This window comes from Leptopilina heterotoma, unplaced genomic scaffold, assembly GCF_015476425.1.
Source record: "Leptopilina heterotoma isolate Lh14 unplaced genomic scaffold, ASM1547642v1 Lhet_256, whole genome shotgun sequence".
Classification (NCBI taxonomy): Eukaryota; Metazoa; Arthropoda; class Insecta; order Hymenoptera; family Figitidae; genus Leptopilina; species Leptopilina heterotoma.
Window position 1 is genome coordinate 914,486 of NW_025110968.1, and position 19,280 is coordinate 933,765.

The 19,280-nt window shown below is 30.0% G+C and overlaps 1 protein-coding gene across 2 annotated transcripts in view; it reads left to right on the forward strand.

Moving 5' to 3' along the window:
- The window catches only part of LOC122503295 (phospholipase DDHD1-like), a 264,104-nt gene that overhangs the window by 148,775 nt on the left and 96,049 nt on the right, over positions 1-19,280 (forward strand). For both annotated transcript variants that reach the window (XM_043613775.1, XM_043613776.1), the window contains exon 7: positions 17,955-18,259. In XM_043613775.1, the coding sequence (XP_043469710.1) occupies positions 17,955-18,259 (305 nt within the window). The remainder of the gene's footprint in view (positions 1-17,954; positions 18,260-19,280) is intronic.

Below are 19,280 nucleotides of genomic sequence, written 5' to 3' on the forward strand. Positions count from 1 at the left end.
CATTACGAAAATTTTTAGCCCTTGTGGACCTCGATTTGATTGAATATGACAATTATACACTAGATTTAGTGAACGAAACTATTTTTTTAATTTTTATCATTCCTTCAACATTTGCAGCAAAAATTGAAACAATAAGTTTAGATATAACCACTAAACGTACTAAAATCAGTGATTAAGAAATACTGAAGTCGATGATTTAGAGTCCAATGTCAGTTTTTCAAATTTCAAAATGGCGAAGAACTTCATAAAAGTCGATCGAATTCGTCTAAAAATCGGGTAACGGATTTTGAGACGAATTTAATCGACGATTAAATTACGGATTTTTGTAATGTTAGACTCTTAATAAAAAAATTAAAATCTAAATATTTTTTACTGTTTAATGTGAAAAAAGTACTCTTTACTTAAGTGTCTAATAATCATCAAAATTTCCATGAAATTTAATCTTTAATCGACTGTAACACTCTTAATTTTCATTGAATCTTATACTGTGACATATGGATCGAAAGGTAATTTAATTATCTTTACAATGACACCCTAATCATTATATTTTGACATTTATATTTATGTTAAAAATGAAAAAACACTACATTTTTAGCGTTTTTATGGTTCAAAGGCTCTGAACTACGGGTTAATATTAAAAAATTTTATTTCCAAATATTGTGTTCTTATTTTTACACAAATGAAAAGATTTTTAGGGGATGAGACCCAATAAAAAAAAACTTTTTATTTTTTTGGGACACCCTAGTGCGTATAATACATTATGTATAATACGTGGTTTTATACATGTATAATACTACGTTTATTACGTCCTAGGTTTTCTACATTATGTATATTACATGTGATGACGTAACTCGGTTACTGAAAGATAGTATTTTAAAATTTCTTAGTTTTTAAATTAACAAAATTTTTATCTTTTTTTTAATAGTAAAATAAAATGTTTATTAATTAAAATCTTTACATATTTAATTTCTTTTATTTGTGCAAAACTTTTTTTATCAAATAAAAATTTGTTTTAAATTTAAATATAGGAATAATGGGAATATGAATAATAAATAACAAACATTTGAGGTTATGGTAAAGAGGGTAACATGTCAAAATAAGTCTGCTATCATGATTATGTATTTTACCTAGTTTTATACAGTTTTATACGTATAATACGTCAAAATGTATTATACGTATAAAATCTCGAGTGACGCGTCAAAACCCATCCCTGCCCGTAAATTACATGAGTATTTTACGTATATTACGTATGTAAATTACCTCAAAAATTTCAAACACAATGCATTTTCTTATGGTGGGGGTAAAATACTTATTTTACAATGTAAAAAACCATGTAATTTACGTTAAAAACTATGGAGTTACACGTAACTTCACAACCCTGCCTACAAGTAAAAGTTGAGGTAAGCTTCCATGTAAAGACTGTGGTAAATTAAGTTATTAAGTAATTAAGTTGTAAGGTGGAGGTAAGGTTGTGGTAAGTTTACAGGTTATGGAAAATATTAACAAAATAATTTATAATATAATTAATAAATAAATATTAAATTGAAAAAAAATTTACCCACTGCCGTACTATTTAAGCTTACCTCAACCATAAATATATCGCGTAAGCTTACGAACCATACGTTTAACACGAATTCTCTCTTAACACGAACAAAAATTGCGGTCCCAGCATAGATGCATATAAATTTATATGTTAACTGTATAGAGACTTCCTCGGTTAACACGAAATTCGAACTCTTAGCTCGGTTAACGCGTACAAATTGGTACCATCACACTTAGAGTTGTTTGTTCCAAATATTTTTTCACCCCCTAAAATATTTTTGATAATGTAATAATTCTATTAATCGTTTGATCAATTAGTATAAGTAGATATACAGAGAGCGTTCTAGACACAGATCCCTGCACCGACATGTTACCGACACTTTTAGCCCAGACTCAAACCATTTGGGGGGGGGGGGGGTTAAGATTGTGATGCTGAGGCGGAAATGACGTCATACACATTCCTGCACCGACACTTTTAGCCCAGATTCAAACCATTGGGAGGGTAATATTCAGACCATGATTCTGAGGCAGATATGACATCACGGGTGAGGGTGCGATTCAGACCATAATGCTGAGATGGATATGACGTCACACTTCCTATAATTTTTGCTTGTGTAATTTGATATATTCTTATCTAAGGAATTATTTTCTTCATTTAAGCTATTGTTTTACATGTAATTTGATATCTTGTTATATTAGATTCTTATCTAAGGAATTTTTCCCATGCACTTGTTGTTTATGATATCTTTGATTTATTGCTTCCGGTCTGCTTTATACAGTTTATTTATTTTGTTTTGACTAAGTTTTATCTAAGGAATTTTTACAAACATTTTCGGTACTTTTCATATGAATATGCTTTTAACTTACCGCAATTCTACGAAATCTATAATTAACTTCAAGGTCAAATAGGTCATATCTTGTGTATATAAAGCGGACAATTTTTCTAAACGAAATCATTCTTGCAGTTTTAGTTGGCTGATGAACATATTAGCAAAGCATAGTGAAATTCAAGTGCGCTTAAACATCTCGTTTTAAAAAAATCGCTATAGTTAAAAGTTCAATTTTAGTCTGATCGGAGTTAATCATTGTAGTAAAAAATTGATAGTTTAAATACAAGTGACAAAAATGAATTTCGATAAATTAAACAAAGCAAGCAAAGTTATGGAAACTGATAAAAGCTCCAGTTATTGTAAAGATTTTGTGAAAATTATGAACGATGCTTTTAAAACATTAGGTAAAAAAACTACAACGGAGGAATTAAATTTTTGGATAAATAATAGTGTAAAGAACATTAGATTGCTGAATAAATTGTTAAGAAATAGATCCGTGTCATGTGGAGAGAAAAGAAAGATTTTGTCAACTATTGGACTACTGAAAGCAAACAGCAGAAAGTTTAAGAAATTAAGAAGAACAGGAACGGGTTTATTTAAAAAGGATGAGAGATGGATCAGGTGGGAAGAATTAGAGAATGCTTTCGAAAATCGAATTAGAACAGGTGTAGTTATAAATTTAAAACATAAAAATATAGACAGTTTTCTAAGTGATGCAAATAAAATGATTATTTCTCGATTAAAAAATGCTTTTAAAAAGACGGGAAACATGAAAGTTAATGTTATTCTTGCAGCAAATTTTAGTGCTCTAGAAGAGGGTAGGGAAATTGAAGATATTAAATATTTCAATACTAAAAATTCAAAAATTTTAGAATAACAAATTTTGACGAATGGTTTGATCATAAAATACGTGAAAAGCTTCTAGTTAAGATTAATGATTTTCAACAAAAAAAGTCAGGTTGGTCTTTAAATGAAATTATAAATTTAAGTGTTAATATAAATAAATATGCCCCTCTTGCGGCTGGGTACTCAACTTTTATAAGAATGCCAAAGTTTATAATTGATAAAAGAGCTGTGATTAATGTTAAAAATTTTGATAAGTACTGTTTTTATGGTCTATCATTGCACAACGTTTTCCAGCGAATAGTCACGTAGATTGTACAAGTTCATATCCTCACTTTAAAGATACTGATTTAAAGTTTGATGATTTTGAATTCCCCATTTCTCTCAGCGATATTCCAAAATTTGAAAAATTAAACAACCTGAGTATTAATGTTTATGGAATTGATAAAAGTAGTAAAAAGAATGAAATTGTTTCACTTTATTTAAGTAAAAACAAATCAAATGAACCTACTTGTCACTTGTTAATGATAGAAAATACTGAAATTAATTTAAACGATGATGATGATAATTTTCAAAATAACAAAGTTTATCATTATGCATTAATCAATAATTTATCTCGTTTAGTAAAATCTCAAATAACAAAAGATCATAATCGAACCATACTTTGTGATAGATGTTTATGCCATTTTAAATACGAAAAATCGTTTAATAATCATAAAATGGATTGTGATAAAATAAACATGTGTCGAGTGATTTTACCTAAAGAAGAAGACAAAATTTTAAAGTTTAAGAATTACAGAAATAATGAAAATGTTCCCTTTGTCGTGTATGCTGACACTGAAAGTCTCTTAGAACCTATAGCAAGTACACACACAAACACATCAACATATCAAAAACATATCCCGACAAGTTTTGCTTTCTATGTATATTGCAATTTCGATGAATCTCTTTCAGAATTTAAATCATATCGGGGTCCAGATTGTGTTGATTGGTTCATGGCTGAATTAAAACAATTGGCTGAAAAAGCAAATACTTATTTTACAAATATCATTCAAATGGAATATTTAACTATTTTACAACAATTTCAATTTGACACTGCAACAGTTTGTCATATTTGTGAAAAACTTTTTAAAAAAGATGACATTAAATACCGTGATCATTGTCATTTCACGGGAAAATATCGTGGTCCGGCACATCAAGGTTGCAATGTAAATTATAAAGATTCACATGTTGTTCCCATAATTTTTCACAACTTGTCAGGATATGATGCACATTTCATTATTAAGGGTACAGTCCCATGTTAAGCAGAAAACACAATGCAAAGCAGAGTTTCGTGAGAGTAGAAAGGATAGTGATATCTGACTATCTCTCTTGCACTCACGAATTTCTGCTTTGCATTGTGTTTTCTGCTCAGCATGGGACTGTACCCTGAAGCTTTAGCAACGTCTTTTGAGGGTGAAATAAAACTGTTACTAATAAACAAAGAAAAGTACATTTCATTTTCAAAATATGTCAAAGGCACAAAAGTAGTATTAAGATTTCTGGATTCATTTAGGTTTATGCCAAGCAGTTTAGACAAATTATCCTCCTATCCTATCTTGAAAATTATGAGAAAAAAATTACGAAAAAGTATTGTAAAAATGTCGACGAGTTTAATTTATTAACAAGAAAAGGAATATTTCCTTACGAATATGTTAGTAGCTGGGAAAAATTAGAAGAAGGTGTATTCCACTTCAGTTCAACACAAAAAATTTTATTAGGTTTTGGGATTCGGTTGAAATTGGGTAGATTATATCCTCTGGTGGTAATAAATAAAATCCCCAAGCGATTTTAAAAAATTTCAAAAACTGGCGGACATATTGGATTTTTAATTTTTTTGTACTTTTTTTTGAAAAATATATATCTCTGCTTCTTCTTAACGGATTTTAGTTTATGACCTCTTAAATTGTTCGTATTGAAATATGCTTTTATTTAAAAAATTAAAATTAAAAAAATTATTTAAATTTTTTGTTTAAAAAATTAATTTAATTTTTTGAAAAGCCAAAGAAAAAATATGCTACCTTCAATTTTTATCATTTTTTTACCATTTGTAGCCATAAATGTGTTGAACTTGTCCTGAATTTTTCATCGTGGGACAGCCAGTAGTTTTTGAGAAAAAAAATAAAACGTAAATCCTCGCATAACGCTGTAGCGCTCAGTTTTAATGCCGCACGATTGTAAATGGAATTTTAATGAAAGTACGAGTTTTTATTAACCCTAGAACTAAAATATGATTTTTTTATAGACTAACGAAAAACTGGGGAGGTTTGGTACCCCAGATTTGAAACAATTGTAAAAGGTTACCTTTTTTGTAATTTTTTTAATTTGTCAACAATGTGGCTAATTTGAAAAAATTAAACGGATTTTAAAAGGTAAATAGAGACAATTTTATTTTGATTAAGGCAACTTAAAAATTTAAATATTATTTACAATATATACAAATGTTAAATGATTTTAAAATAGAATAAAAATCATTTATTACAAAGGAGGTTTCTATTTTTTACGGGGGAGTTTCCGAGGTCTTACAGTTTTTCTTTATTTACCTTTTAAAATCCGTTTAATTTTTTCAAATTAGCCACATTGTTAATTAATTCCAAATTTATTACCAAAGAAGAACTATACAATTCGCTATAGAAATTTAAAGCTATATTTATCTTTGGGAATGAAATTAACTAAAATACATAGAGTTTTAAAATTTAAGCAAAAGCAGTGGTTAAAACCCTACATTGATTTAAATACCGAGCTTAGAAAAAAATCGAGTAATGAATTTGAGAAGAATTTTTACAAGCTAATGAACAATTCCGTATTTGGCAAGACAGTGGAAAATGTTAGAAAGCACAAAGATGTTAGATTAATAACAAAATGGGAGGGAAGGTATTGCGCGAAAAATTTGATTGCTCAACCAAATTTTCATAGTTGCACCATATTCGATAAAGATATGGTCATTATTGAGATAAATAAAGCAAAGGTATACTTTAACAAACCAATTTACATAGGATTCACTATTCTAGACATATAAAAAATAATAACATATGACTTTCATTACAATTACATTAAAGAGACTTTCAGTGATTCTGCAAAATTACTCTACACAGATACTGACAGTCTTGTTTATCATATAACAGTGCCAAATTTTTATGATTATATTAAAAGAGATTTACATAAATTCGACACATCCGATTATCCTGAAAACAACATTTATAATATACCACTTGCAAACAAGAAAATCCTAGGTCTTATGAAAGACGAAAATAACGGTAAAATTGTAGACGAATTTATAGGTTTAAGATCAAAACTATATGCATTCAAGTTATGGGGTGATGAGGAAGCTAAAAAGAAAGCAAAAGGGGTAAAATATTCAACTTTAAAAAGAATAGGATTCGATGATTTTAAGCATACTCTCAATGAAAATGAAAACCTGATCCGATCTCAGCACTTTATACGCAGCAAAAAACATGAAGTATTTACTGTAAAACAAAATAAAATTTCTTTAAGTTGGCAGGATGATAAAAAAATTTGATACCAGGGAAAACTGACACCCTTCCTTGGGGTTACCAACACCAAGAGCCAATGGAAATAGATGAAATTGATGTATAAAATTTTAGTTTGTATTAGTTCTCTATTGTTTACTTTGTACAATTTTTACAATAAATTATACTTAAAAATATTGTAATTTATTATAATAAATAAATGTAATCAAAATAAATGTTGTTGTTTCTTATACCTGAAAATAATAGGGTAAGGTTAGGAATAATAATTACAGTCCAATTGATATTTTGTAATTTTATTGAGGAAAAAAATTGAATACACATTTTAAACTAAAATACTTCAATATTACAGTTTTTGCAGAACCATGTTTTTAAGTTTATAACATTCTGAAGAGCACAAGTAAAAGTTTTATTGTTGATTAAATGTTTTGAACAAGTTTCAATACATGTTTCAATGTTTAACTTTTTTAATAAAGGACAATTTAAATTATTCATGTCGATAATTTCAATACAATATTTTTCATCGATTAAGCTTTTTAACCATTTTTTCTTCTCTAAACCTTTAACATAAATTGTCTTTGCTTCTTTAAACACATTTTCTAAAATTTCTTTTAAATAAACGTACGGTACATCACCAGCATTCCAACGAATACCATGGACATTATTTTCTAACCAACGATTGATACATTTATATTTGTTTGTGACGCAATTCCATGGACAAGGAGGTTGGAAAACCATATTTATTGGTATTGAATCATTATTTACAGAAACTATAGCTAATTCTTTTAAAACAAATTCATTAATTGGCAATTTGAATCCTTGCACATCTATCAAGTACTGCATTTTTAAATCAACTAATCTCATTACGCGTAAAGAGTTAAATATATATAAGCTTAAAGTTAAACAATTTTTTTAACAATTCCACTGATTGGTTTATATTCAACGATGCGGTCATGCAAAATTAAGCAATAAGCTGAAGTATTGGCGGGAAAATTTTCTTTTGATTCAAATTCTAGGCGGATATCAACTGGTCCACTTTTTAAAGACTCATTTTGTTTTGAACAATCCACTACAATTATAGGAGATTATTGTAAAAATTCTTTTTTTGATAAAATTGGTTGAGACTCTTTACTATAATAAGAAGCTTGAAAATTTGTAAACATTTCATATAAAGTAGAGTACTGGTTTCTACCAATATTCAGATTCATGTTACCATAAGGATAACATTGTGAATTTAAAAATAATTTGACATCAGATAAATCACAATGATCAAAATAACTAGAGTTTTGAACTGTATTATTTTTTCTGTTTCTCTGAAACCCTAATACAATAAATCTAGGTTTCTCTAATTGACTTGAAGTTTTTACACTCCAAATATGCTTAGGAGTAATTGGTAATAAAGGATATTCATACAATTCCCAAGTTCTAAAACTTATTGGAATAGATGGATCTTTTTCAATATATTTTAATAATTTAAACTTTCGAGCATCTGATAATTTTATGTATGGTAATAACCATTCAATTTTTTCAATTACAATTTTAAACTCTTCTAAAGGTGCTACTTGCAACACTGCGTTAGCATCCGTTCTTGATCTGATTAAAATAAGCTCATGTTTAGCGTTAATAATAACTTTTTGGTAATCTTCAGCAAAACCAAAAATCATACTGAGAGGAATACAAACATCAAAATAACCTTGAGCATTTGTTAAGGTTGGTTCATTGGTAAATTCTAACCAGCCAACATTTTCAAGAAATTTATTTTGACTAGAATCGAGAGAAATATAATTTTTCATTAAACTTGTAAGACCTACATTTTTATTTTTATCAATTTCTACAGCATTAAGTTCATACTTTGCTTCTTCAAATAAATGACATATGCCATTAGAAATTAAATTCGTACGTTCTAGAGCTGTTCCATCAGGTTTCACAAGTTTTCCAGTTATGTGAATAGAGCTCTTGCTTGGAAATAAGCAATGATCCTGATTCTGTACCGTGATACGGATTTCGTCACTATTGTTGTATGTTGATGATGTGTATGGTTGTTGCGCATGAACTTCATAATGAGCAATAGATTCATCAAAAATTACTGGTGAATCAATATTTAAAATTTCCCCTTCCATTGCAAATAATAATACGTTGAAATACAAAGGCACAAGTACAAGTAAAAATAACCTTAAATCTCTTTTTTACTCTCTTCCTTTTTTTACAATCTTTAGACCGAGATTTTTTAGTAGTTGTAGGTTCTGAGGTGTTAATCTCTTCAAGATTCGCCGACGACTGATTTGATTCTGGCATTGTGTTTTAATTTTATAACCAAAACCAATCCTTTTCCTATTATTAAAAACAATACCCATTATTTAAGGGATTTAATATGAAGCCTTATTGTTATAGTTTCCCCTCGAAAATTAACTAAATTTCCGTCTTGGTCTACAATTCGCAACTGAATATAGTCTATTGTCTTGACAGTGACTGGCAAGTAAATGACGTGATTTGGTACTTCCACTATTTTATATCCTGGTGGAACAATAGGAAAAAATTCATGAATTGTATGCACTTTTTCATCATTAGTGTATGCTCCCGTTGTTATATTACATTCTACTCTTAATGAATTTATTTTAATGATTGATACTGGTTGATCAGACTCATAGTATTCTTGAGCTTTTAATTTGCGAGGAGAAAATCCTAACAAACTACCTATAGAATCATTGGGTTTAAAATTAATTCCTTTATTTTTTAAAATTAAATGCAAAACTTGCTCAATATCACTAACTTCATAACTTCCTGTGGGTATAATAATTTCTTCATTTCCTACGTAAAATTTATTCTTTCCAACATCTATATTAGGAATAGAATTAAAAGTTAAAAATTCAACAAGACCAAGAGCATAATTTTTAAAATTAGACAACTCTATTGGTGGAAAAAATTGAGATTCTAAGATGGAAGAATTTCCAGACAACGTTAAAAAAAGTGAATCGTCCATGATGAGGTCAAATTAATAACTGACATTTAAACCAAGAATATCATTTATTTATATGCAAAGTATACAAATCAGGAATATTCAATTGATTACATAAAAATTTAAGACATAAATGTCCGCATACATATTATAGTTTTGATATCGTTTATGATTATATTTTATGCTACCAACACCAAAATATTTAACAAGATCCGCAGGTGGTCGAAGATTACCAAAGCTATCAAAATATATGATTTTATCTTTATTCTTTTTATATGCACACCAATGTGTACCAGGACCATCTTTATCATCTAGATTAATAATTGCAAATTTATTTTCTTTAGGACCACGCATAGGTAGTTCATTTCTCATAAAAACTCCTCGAAAATATGAAATTTTTAAACGCTTTGCAAATTTTAATAAATCTAAATCTGTTAGCGCACGGTGAGGTAGCTTTACTTCAAGTTTTTTGACTTGCATCCTTGTCCTACTTTGTATGGTTTTAGATGAAGGCCTAGTCCTGCTTTATATGGTTTTAGAAAGAGACCTTTTCCTAAGGCAATAGATTCCATTGTTTGATTATGTCGCTTGCTTTCCTCTAGTTGACGTTTTGCAGAATTTGCATCATTTACAGCTTTTGCTATGCCAGCTGCTCCCCCTGTTAGAGCCCCTGTTGCACTTAAACCCGCAAACAAAGGAGTAAGAAAAGGTAAAATTCCTCCCACTTTAGAAGGTATCGGTAAAACTCGAGGTTTATTAATTTTTCGCCTGCCACCAGCAATTTTAACTGCCAAACGTGCATTTGTATCTAATTTCATAGATTTTTTAGCTGCGGTTACAATCTTCCTCAACGTTGATTTTTTATTTTCTCTCTTTTTCTTCATATTTTCTTTTGACTTGATTCCCATACCAAATTTTGATTTGACCTTCATTGCATTTGTTATTGCGTAAGCTGCAGCTCTTTCACTATAATTTGCGTCAGGAGCAAACACACGTTGCCAAGCTTTATAAGCAAGTACTCTATCAGCTGCGTTTCTCGCTTTTACACTTTCCCTATTTTTTGAATAAGAAATATCGTGCTGTTTACAAGCAGCGTCGAGAGGGTTGATTCCTGGATCACCTCGTGCTAATCTTTTCGTTAATTTTGTTCCTGGACCACAGTATTGATAGCCAGGTATATGAAGTTCGAAAGGTAATTTATTGATAATTTTATTCAACACACCTCTACCTCGTCTTACTCTTTTCGAAGTTTTCTTTAAACTAATTTGTTTTTTATTTACACCCATATTTATATTCTTTACGGTAAGAAAACTTTTTTAAGACTAAAGTGGAAATCTATATAACCAATGTATTTATAGTTTTTGTCATTTGACTACAAACAGTCGACCTTTAATGATCTAACAAAAAATTATGACAGTAATAGTCAATTATCACAGTAATAGTCAATTATCCCAGTTGCCTCCAACAGTAAGGCCTAACGTAGACCTTGCCCAAAGCATGAAAGAGTTAACCATCGACACAAAATCGCAAACATCTCCTATGAAATTAGATCCACATAAATGTCATTATTGGACTTGCATGCAAACGTTACAAGTATCTACAGTGAACTGACATTGAAACTATTAAAAGCCTTGTATTTATAGTTTTAACCTCAGTTATCGTAAGAATGGAGTTTGAAACATAGTCAATTAAATTCCCAGTCTACAATTTTGACACTCTTGTTCAAGATTGTAATAAGAAAACAGAAAATCGTCATGGTAATTTATTGCCAAATAGTGTGCGAGCAATATTTTGTGGACCGTCAAATTGTGGAAAGACAAATGCTTTACTTGCTCTTTTAATACATCCCAATGGATTACGATTTGAAAATGTTTATGTGTACTCAAAATCATTATATCAACCAAAATACAAATTTTTAGAAAACATATTGCAACCAGTAGAGGGTGTTGGCTACTTTCCATTTAATGAACATATGAATGTTGTAGAACAAAACAATGCGTTACCAAACTCAATATTCATATTTGATGACGTAGCATGTGAAAAACAAGATAATATTAAAGCTTTTTTTGCTATGGGAAGACACAAAGCTGTGGATTGTTTTTATTTATGTCAAACATATGCGCGCATTCCAAAACATTTAATACGTGACAATGTTAATTTACTAGTATATTGTTTATTTGTATATTGTTTATTTAAACAAGATGAAATGAATCTTAGACATATTTATGATCATGTAAATACTGATATGACATTTATAGAATTTAAAAAACTTTGTAACTCTTGTTGGAAAAATAAGCATGATTTTATTGTGATTGATAAAGATCGTGATAATAATGAAGGTAGATATAGAAAATGTTTTTATTGTTTTATAAAATTAGAGAAATGATATTCTTTGTAAACAGTTTCATTCAAGACATTGGTCAATCAACATGTCTTCTACACACTTGAAACATTTGCGAAAGTAAAAAGATATTCTTGGTCAAATTGCAAAAGCCAGTGGTGCTATTCGACGAAAGCATAGACTGATGAAATTGGGCAAGGAAGAAATTGAACATACTTTAAATAATACCTTTAAACCTATAGTGACACCAATTCAGAAATTAGTTGACGACATTGAAATTGTTAAACAAATTCGATCAGTAAAAATTGAAAGAGAGAGAGAGACCTTCCTTTAGAGTTTGAAGAAGATCAAGAAATTAAGAGAGAGAATGATTCATTTTTAAGAGATGACTTATCATTTGCAACAGCTGCTGATGATGACGATAACGGTGATGATTATGATGATGATAACGGTGAAGATTATGATGATGATCATGATGATGATAATAATGGAGATGTTAATGGAGATGTAGATAAATCAGAGAAAGATGGTGCTATTTTATATCTTCAAATGTTGGATGAAAAGGGAAAAGATTTAGATCCTTCATATGGAGTTTGTAAATTATCTAAAGGGCAATTAATGATTGGTAATTCAGGAATAAATTTTGAACAAAATAATATTAGTGTAGGTAATAAAACATATCCTGCAACGAAAGGTTTACTTCAGCTTTTATTCAAAAAAGTTCCAGAAGAAGCTGTTTTAAGTGTAGTTGATCGGGAAAATTATAAAAATATTGTAATATCAACTAATGCTCATAAAAAATATTACAAAGCAGATGGCGCTGTTAGAGATAAAAAGAGTTTAAAATATCTAAACTATATTGCAGTACATTCTGGTGAAGGTTTAATTCCAGAATATATGACTCAACAAGAAGATGCAAAAATTGATTATGTTTATTGGGATGATCCTAATGAATTGGTTGATCGCTTAAGATTGCTCTTGGCATCTCAAGCAGCTGGAAATCCCAGTCATAATAATGATATTATATCAATTATTGAAGAGTTGAGAGAAGCTGGAATTGTTTATTAATTAACAGTTGTAGAAATTTTTATCATTTTCATCATGAGTATCGATATATTCGATATAAGTTGACTGCCGAAGGAGATTTTAATATTGAAAATAAGAAACTTTGTAACGTAGCTAATGCTGAGAGCAACGATGATGCAGTAAACTTGAATATTGTAAACAAAGTTATTGAATCTAAAGCGAACGCCATCTATGATGTAATTGGCTCTGTGAGAAACGATGTAAATGACAATATTGTAAAGATTTTAGATTTAGAAGATTTGATAAAAAAATATTTTGAGAATCTAAGAATCAGTATTGAAAGAAATATAGAGATGATGTCTACCAACAAAGACATTATTTTACAATTAGACAGCAGACTGCGCACACTTGAAGGTAATTAGCAATGGAGGATCAAAAACTACAGTTGGTGAAAGAGTTACATAAACCAGCGAGAAAAAATTATAAGCGAAGAAATGTTGACATTCGAGGTTTTGACGAGACTTGGCAAGCTGATCTTGTTGAAATGCAACCTTATGCGAGAGAAAATAAGGTTACAAGTGAAAGAGTTACATAAACCAGCGAGAAAAAATTATAAGCGAAGAAATGTTGACATTCGAGGTTTTGACGAGACTTGGCAAGCTGATCTTGTTGAAATGCAACCTTATGCGAGAGAAAATAAGGTTACAAGTCATTGATACCTAACCGTCATTGATACATTTTCAAAGTTTGCCTGGGCTGTTCCAGTAAAGTCCAAAAAAGGTGAAGATGTGACTGCGGCAATGAAATATATTTTAATTAAAAAACGCATACCGAAAAATTTGCAAGTAGATAAAGGAAAAGAATTTTATAATTCACATTTTGAAAATCTTATTAAAAATTTATAACATTAATTTGTATTCTACTCATAGTAATTTGAAAGCGTCAATTTGTGAACGATTTAATCGTACTTTGAAGAATAAAATGTGGATGCAATTTAGTTTACGCGGTAATTACAAATGGATAGATATATTAAGTGATTTAGTAAATGCGTATAATAATAGTAGACATCGGACAATAAAAATGAAACCGAAAGATGTAAATGCTCAAAATGAAAATAAGTTGTTTAATGTATTTAAAAAAGTTGCAGTAAACAGGCAATATAATAAGAAATTTAAAGTTGGAGATAGAGTACGTATAAGTAAAGTTAAACATGTTTTTGAGAAAGGTTATACACCAAATTGGACTACAGAAATATTTACTATAAGCGATGTAAAAAATACTAATCCAATAACATATATCTTTAAGGATTATCAGGAAAATCTAATAAGTGGATGTTTTTACGAGCAAGAACTTTCTAAAGTTGAATATCCAGATGTATATTTAGTTGAAAAAGTATTAAAAAAACGAGGATCTAATGTATTTGTAAAATGGTTAGGTTTTAATAATTCTCATAACAGTTGGATAAACGAATCTGAATTATAATGTATTTGAGAAAGGTTAAAATAAAAATAAATTGAATTGTATGCATTCTTGTATTTATTTATCCTGTCTTTTACAATAAACGACCATTTATACATTGAATATTTGACATTTGATGAATAGCTTCATTCGATATTTGTTTACAGTGAAATGTGACTAGTTCCAGCAATAACGTCTCTAAATTTAAAACATTAGTTCTTCCCATCACTTTTTGAAGTATTCTACTGTAATTTTTTTTAATAAAATCCGTGGCATGTTTTGTACACTTTACATTATTTTTAAAGATTAATTCTGCAATAGACTTTACAATTATATCTTTACTATACTGCAAATTGAATTTTGATAGTTCTACATATTTTTGTTTGACACAAGGAATAAGTTCATTAAATATTGCAAATGACGTTTCACTAAATATAAAAGATTGATCTAAACGCTTAATTGATATTAAACGATATGTAACACTAAAACGTATTGTAAACGTTTCACAATCCAGCACTATTGCATCACAATCTCCGTTTGTTTTGTAAATGATGGATTCAAGTTGTAAATTTTTTATAATAACATTTCTCTGCATGGTAAATACGACATTTTTTTGTCAACTACTGGTCAACTCCCTCAGGAACAAACTCTATCTGATTGTAAGGTCCTCCACGATTTCTTAAATATACACCACCTCTGACAGCTTCAGCTTTTAGACTGTTGAAAAGATTTGCATTCTCTTCAAATATTTTTAGCATTCTTGGTGGTAGAAAAGTGTTAAATTCATTATTTATTTCAGCAACAATTTTCAGACCAAATTTCGTATCAATTTTTCGAATGTCTGTTACTTTATAGAATGCATTGATGGTTAACTCCTTTGTTGTTTTGGTGACCAAGACTTTGCTTGCCTTGTTTAATTTATCGAAATTCATTTTTATCACTTAAATTTAAATTTTCACATTTTTTCACTAAAATATTTAACTGCGACCTTTCTTCAATTAAGCTTTTAACTTTATCAATTTCTTGTATTAATTTGTTTAATCGCACTTGAATTTCACTATGCTTTGCTAATAATATGTTCATCAACCAACTTAAACTGCAGGAATGATTTCGTTTAGAAAAATTGCTCTCTTTATATACACAAGATATGACCTATTTAACCTTGAAGTTAATTATAGTTTTCTTAGAATTGCGGTAAGATCAAAAGCATTCTTATGAAAAGTACCGAAAATGTTTGTAAAAAAATTCCTTAGATAAAACTTAGTCAAAACAAAATAAATAAACTGTATAAAGCAGACCGAAAGCAATAAATCAAAGATATTATAAACAACAAGTACATGGGAAGAATTCCTTAGATAAGAATCTAATAAACAGGATATCAAATTACATGTAAAACAATAGCTTAAATAAAGACAATAATTCCAAGAAATAAATAGGTATCAAATTACACGTGGGAAAAATTCCTTAGATAAATCCCAAACCGGAAGCAATAAATCAAAGACATTATAAACAACAAGTAACTGGTAAAAATTCCTTAGATAAGAATATATCAAATTACACAAGAAAAAATTCTAGGAAGTGTGACGTCATATCCATCTCAGCATCATGGTCTGAATCGCACCCTCACCCGTGATGTCATATCCGCCTCAGAATCATGGTCTGAATATTACCCCCCCCCAATGGTTTGAATCTGGGCTAAAAGTGTCAGTGCAGGAATGTGTATGACGTCATTTCCGCCTCAGCATCAGAATCTTAACCCCCCCCCCCAAATGGTTTGAGTCTGGGCTAAAAGTGTCGGTAACATGTCGGTGCAGGGATCTGTGTCTAGAACGCTTCCTGTATATCTACTAGTATGAAAACGTATTTCCGTCAAATAATACAAGAAATAGTGTTTATATTGCTATGAGTGAAAGAAAACAATCGAATATCGACCTAAAAGCAAAATTATTAATTATGGTACTTTATGTTATTTATTATAAGTGCCTCGATAACACGAATTATTTTTCGGTAATTTTTCGCTAATTTTTCGGTCCCTTCAAGTTCGTGTTAACGAGGGTGTAAGGTGTAAGGTTCAGGTAAACTTACCCTGTAAGGTCAATGTAAGCTTCCAGTAATCTTACCTGAACCTTACCGTGTAAGCTTACTAAGGGGCGGACATATCACGGTTGCTCTGAGTTTACCTTGAGTTTACTGGTAAACTTCACGAATGTCTCTTGTAGGCAGAAGGTAAGCTTACAGTAACCCCAGTAGCATGTAATGGGAACATTCCAGCAACATTGAGGCAATATTGGTAATGTTAAGGCAGTGTTCTCAATATTGCTGTAATATTACGTGCTACTGGGGAAGATAATGTGCTATGTGCACTGAGAAAAAAGAGGGCATGTTGCATCACATTTTCGAGTCACGTTCCGCGACTTAACCCTAAATTCTTCACACTTTTCTGGGGCGTGCAGCGTTCCCCAAAGAGCGTGTAATACACTTTAAATACAGCTCGCCTCGAATCAGCAGGGGAACGCTGCGCGTCCCAGAAAAGTGTCTAACAGAACACAGGGTTGAGTCGCGCAACATGACTCGAAAATGTGCTGCAACGCGCCCTGTTTTTTCTCATAGTGGGATTGGTTAAATTAATTTTTGACCTATACGGAATTCGAGCTAACAGTGTTTATTTGAATACAGGAAAATTTAAACATAATTAATTATGATTGTTTATGACCTTAACTTCAACGCACAATATTCAAATTAAATTGATTCCATTGATATAAGTGATTGGCAAAACATTTTGTAAAAATAGTGGGGGTGGACCGACCCCGACCCTCATATTTTTACATTGTAATTGCTTAATCTCTTCTTCCTTATTGTTCACATAAAGTGAGGATAGTTTTTTCGTATTTACTTTTATTTTTTAGGAATTTAGAGAATATTATACTAGCAATCATAGCGCTTATTACTTAACTTTAATACTCTTTTGGTTAAATATTTTACTCATTGTCAGTTGTAAAATGTTCTTGACAAAGCGATATGAATTAAGAAAAGGTGTACTTTTTGACATTTTTGGAAGCATTTAAGTACGAGGACGAAAAAAATTAATAACAACAAAATTCGTATAATATTTTAGACACTATTTAACAATTTATTTATTATCTTTTTAAAAAAGGTCTTAAAATTTATTTAAATAAAGTAATAATATTAATTCAAGTTTAACTAAGTCAACATAACTTATGGACATAAATAATCTCAGAGTAAAGTTACTAATTTGAGAAATTTGAAAACGAAAATTTTCGCTTTTTCTTTAGATCTCTTATTAAAGCCAATCAAAAACCTCGGGAACTGTCAGAATACCTAGAAAAATAATTACTTTACTCAAATATTTTTTACTAAGACAAAGAAATACATTTTTGGGACATTTTTAGCCTTTGCATTAAATTTTTCAGATATTGTTGATGCCATTACTCCGTATAGTGTTTTAAGTATTCGCAATCTTTTGAACACATCTGCAATGGATATTTTATATTATACAAGTCCTCTTTATGGAGGTGAAGTTAGAAGTGGTCTTCAACAAGAATTAAATAGGTTATACTCAATGTTTATTAATCGACATCCTGGATGGAAAGGCAAAGTGTCGATATTAGCACATTCATTAGGTTGTGTTATTGTGTACGATATTGTCACAGGCTGGATGGGCTATGATACACAATTCTCTTTTCCGTTATCGTCATGCCAAGGACTTCAATTTTCTGTTAGTTTCATTATTTATTTCTCTTACAAGGCGACCATTAAGGAGCATTCAGACCTCTGCAGACTGCCTGCCTGCGCAGGCAGAAGATCGTTCACACCTCACTTTTCCCGTTGAAAAATGAGGGAAGATTTGAATATCTATTAAAATTCAAATCTTCCCTCATTTTTCAACGGGAAAAGTGAGGTGTGAAGGATCTTCTGTCTGCGCAGGCAGGCAGTCTGCAGAGGTCTGAATGCTCCTTTAGACGTGGTGTTTTTAAAAAAATTAATATTTTACCAAAATGTAGTACATGATCCACCTTTAAGGGGTTACACCACTTTGAACCGTTCAAAACATAAGCTTTTTCAACAATTTTTATTGAAGAATAAAAATTTTTTTAGGAAAATTAAATTACAGTAGGGTATTGTAACTTGAACTACAAAAAAATATATATAAATTTCTTTTTTTTTAAATTGTCAGTTTGACAGATGATATGTTAAAGTGCTTTAAAAATGTATCGCCATACGGTGGACACTATAACTCGGTCCAGAATTAAGCTAGACCAAAAAGTAAAAATGCTTTAGTTTCTGTAGCTCAAAATCTAGCGAAATACGTATCCGTTTTAAAAAAAATTTATTTTTCGCAAAATGGCATCGATTTGAAGGAAAAAGTCCATATTTTTGCCTAAATTTCATTATTTAAAGTTGTCTAGAAAATTTAAATATTAATATTTCGAAAAATCCGTACGTATTTCGCTAGATAAATATATCACAAACAAAATAAAAAAAGAACTAATAGGATCGATTAAAATTTGTGGCATCCAGAGTGTCCACCGATTTTTAAAATACAGTTTTGAGAAAAACGCGTTTAAAGTTTTCATTACAATGTAAACGTTGGCGCGCGACCCTGCTTGAACAGTTCGAAAATTGTCTTTTTACTTGAGATATCGATATATAACTAATGACATATCATTTTGGTGACCATAAGGAGTATTTTAAGCAAAAAAAATTTTTTTGAATTTTTTGAAAATTTCAAAGTGGTG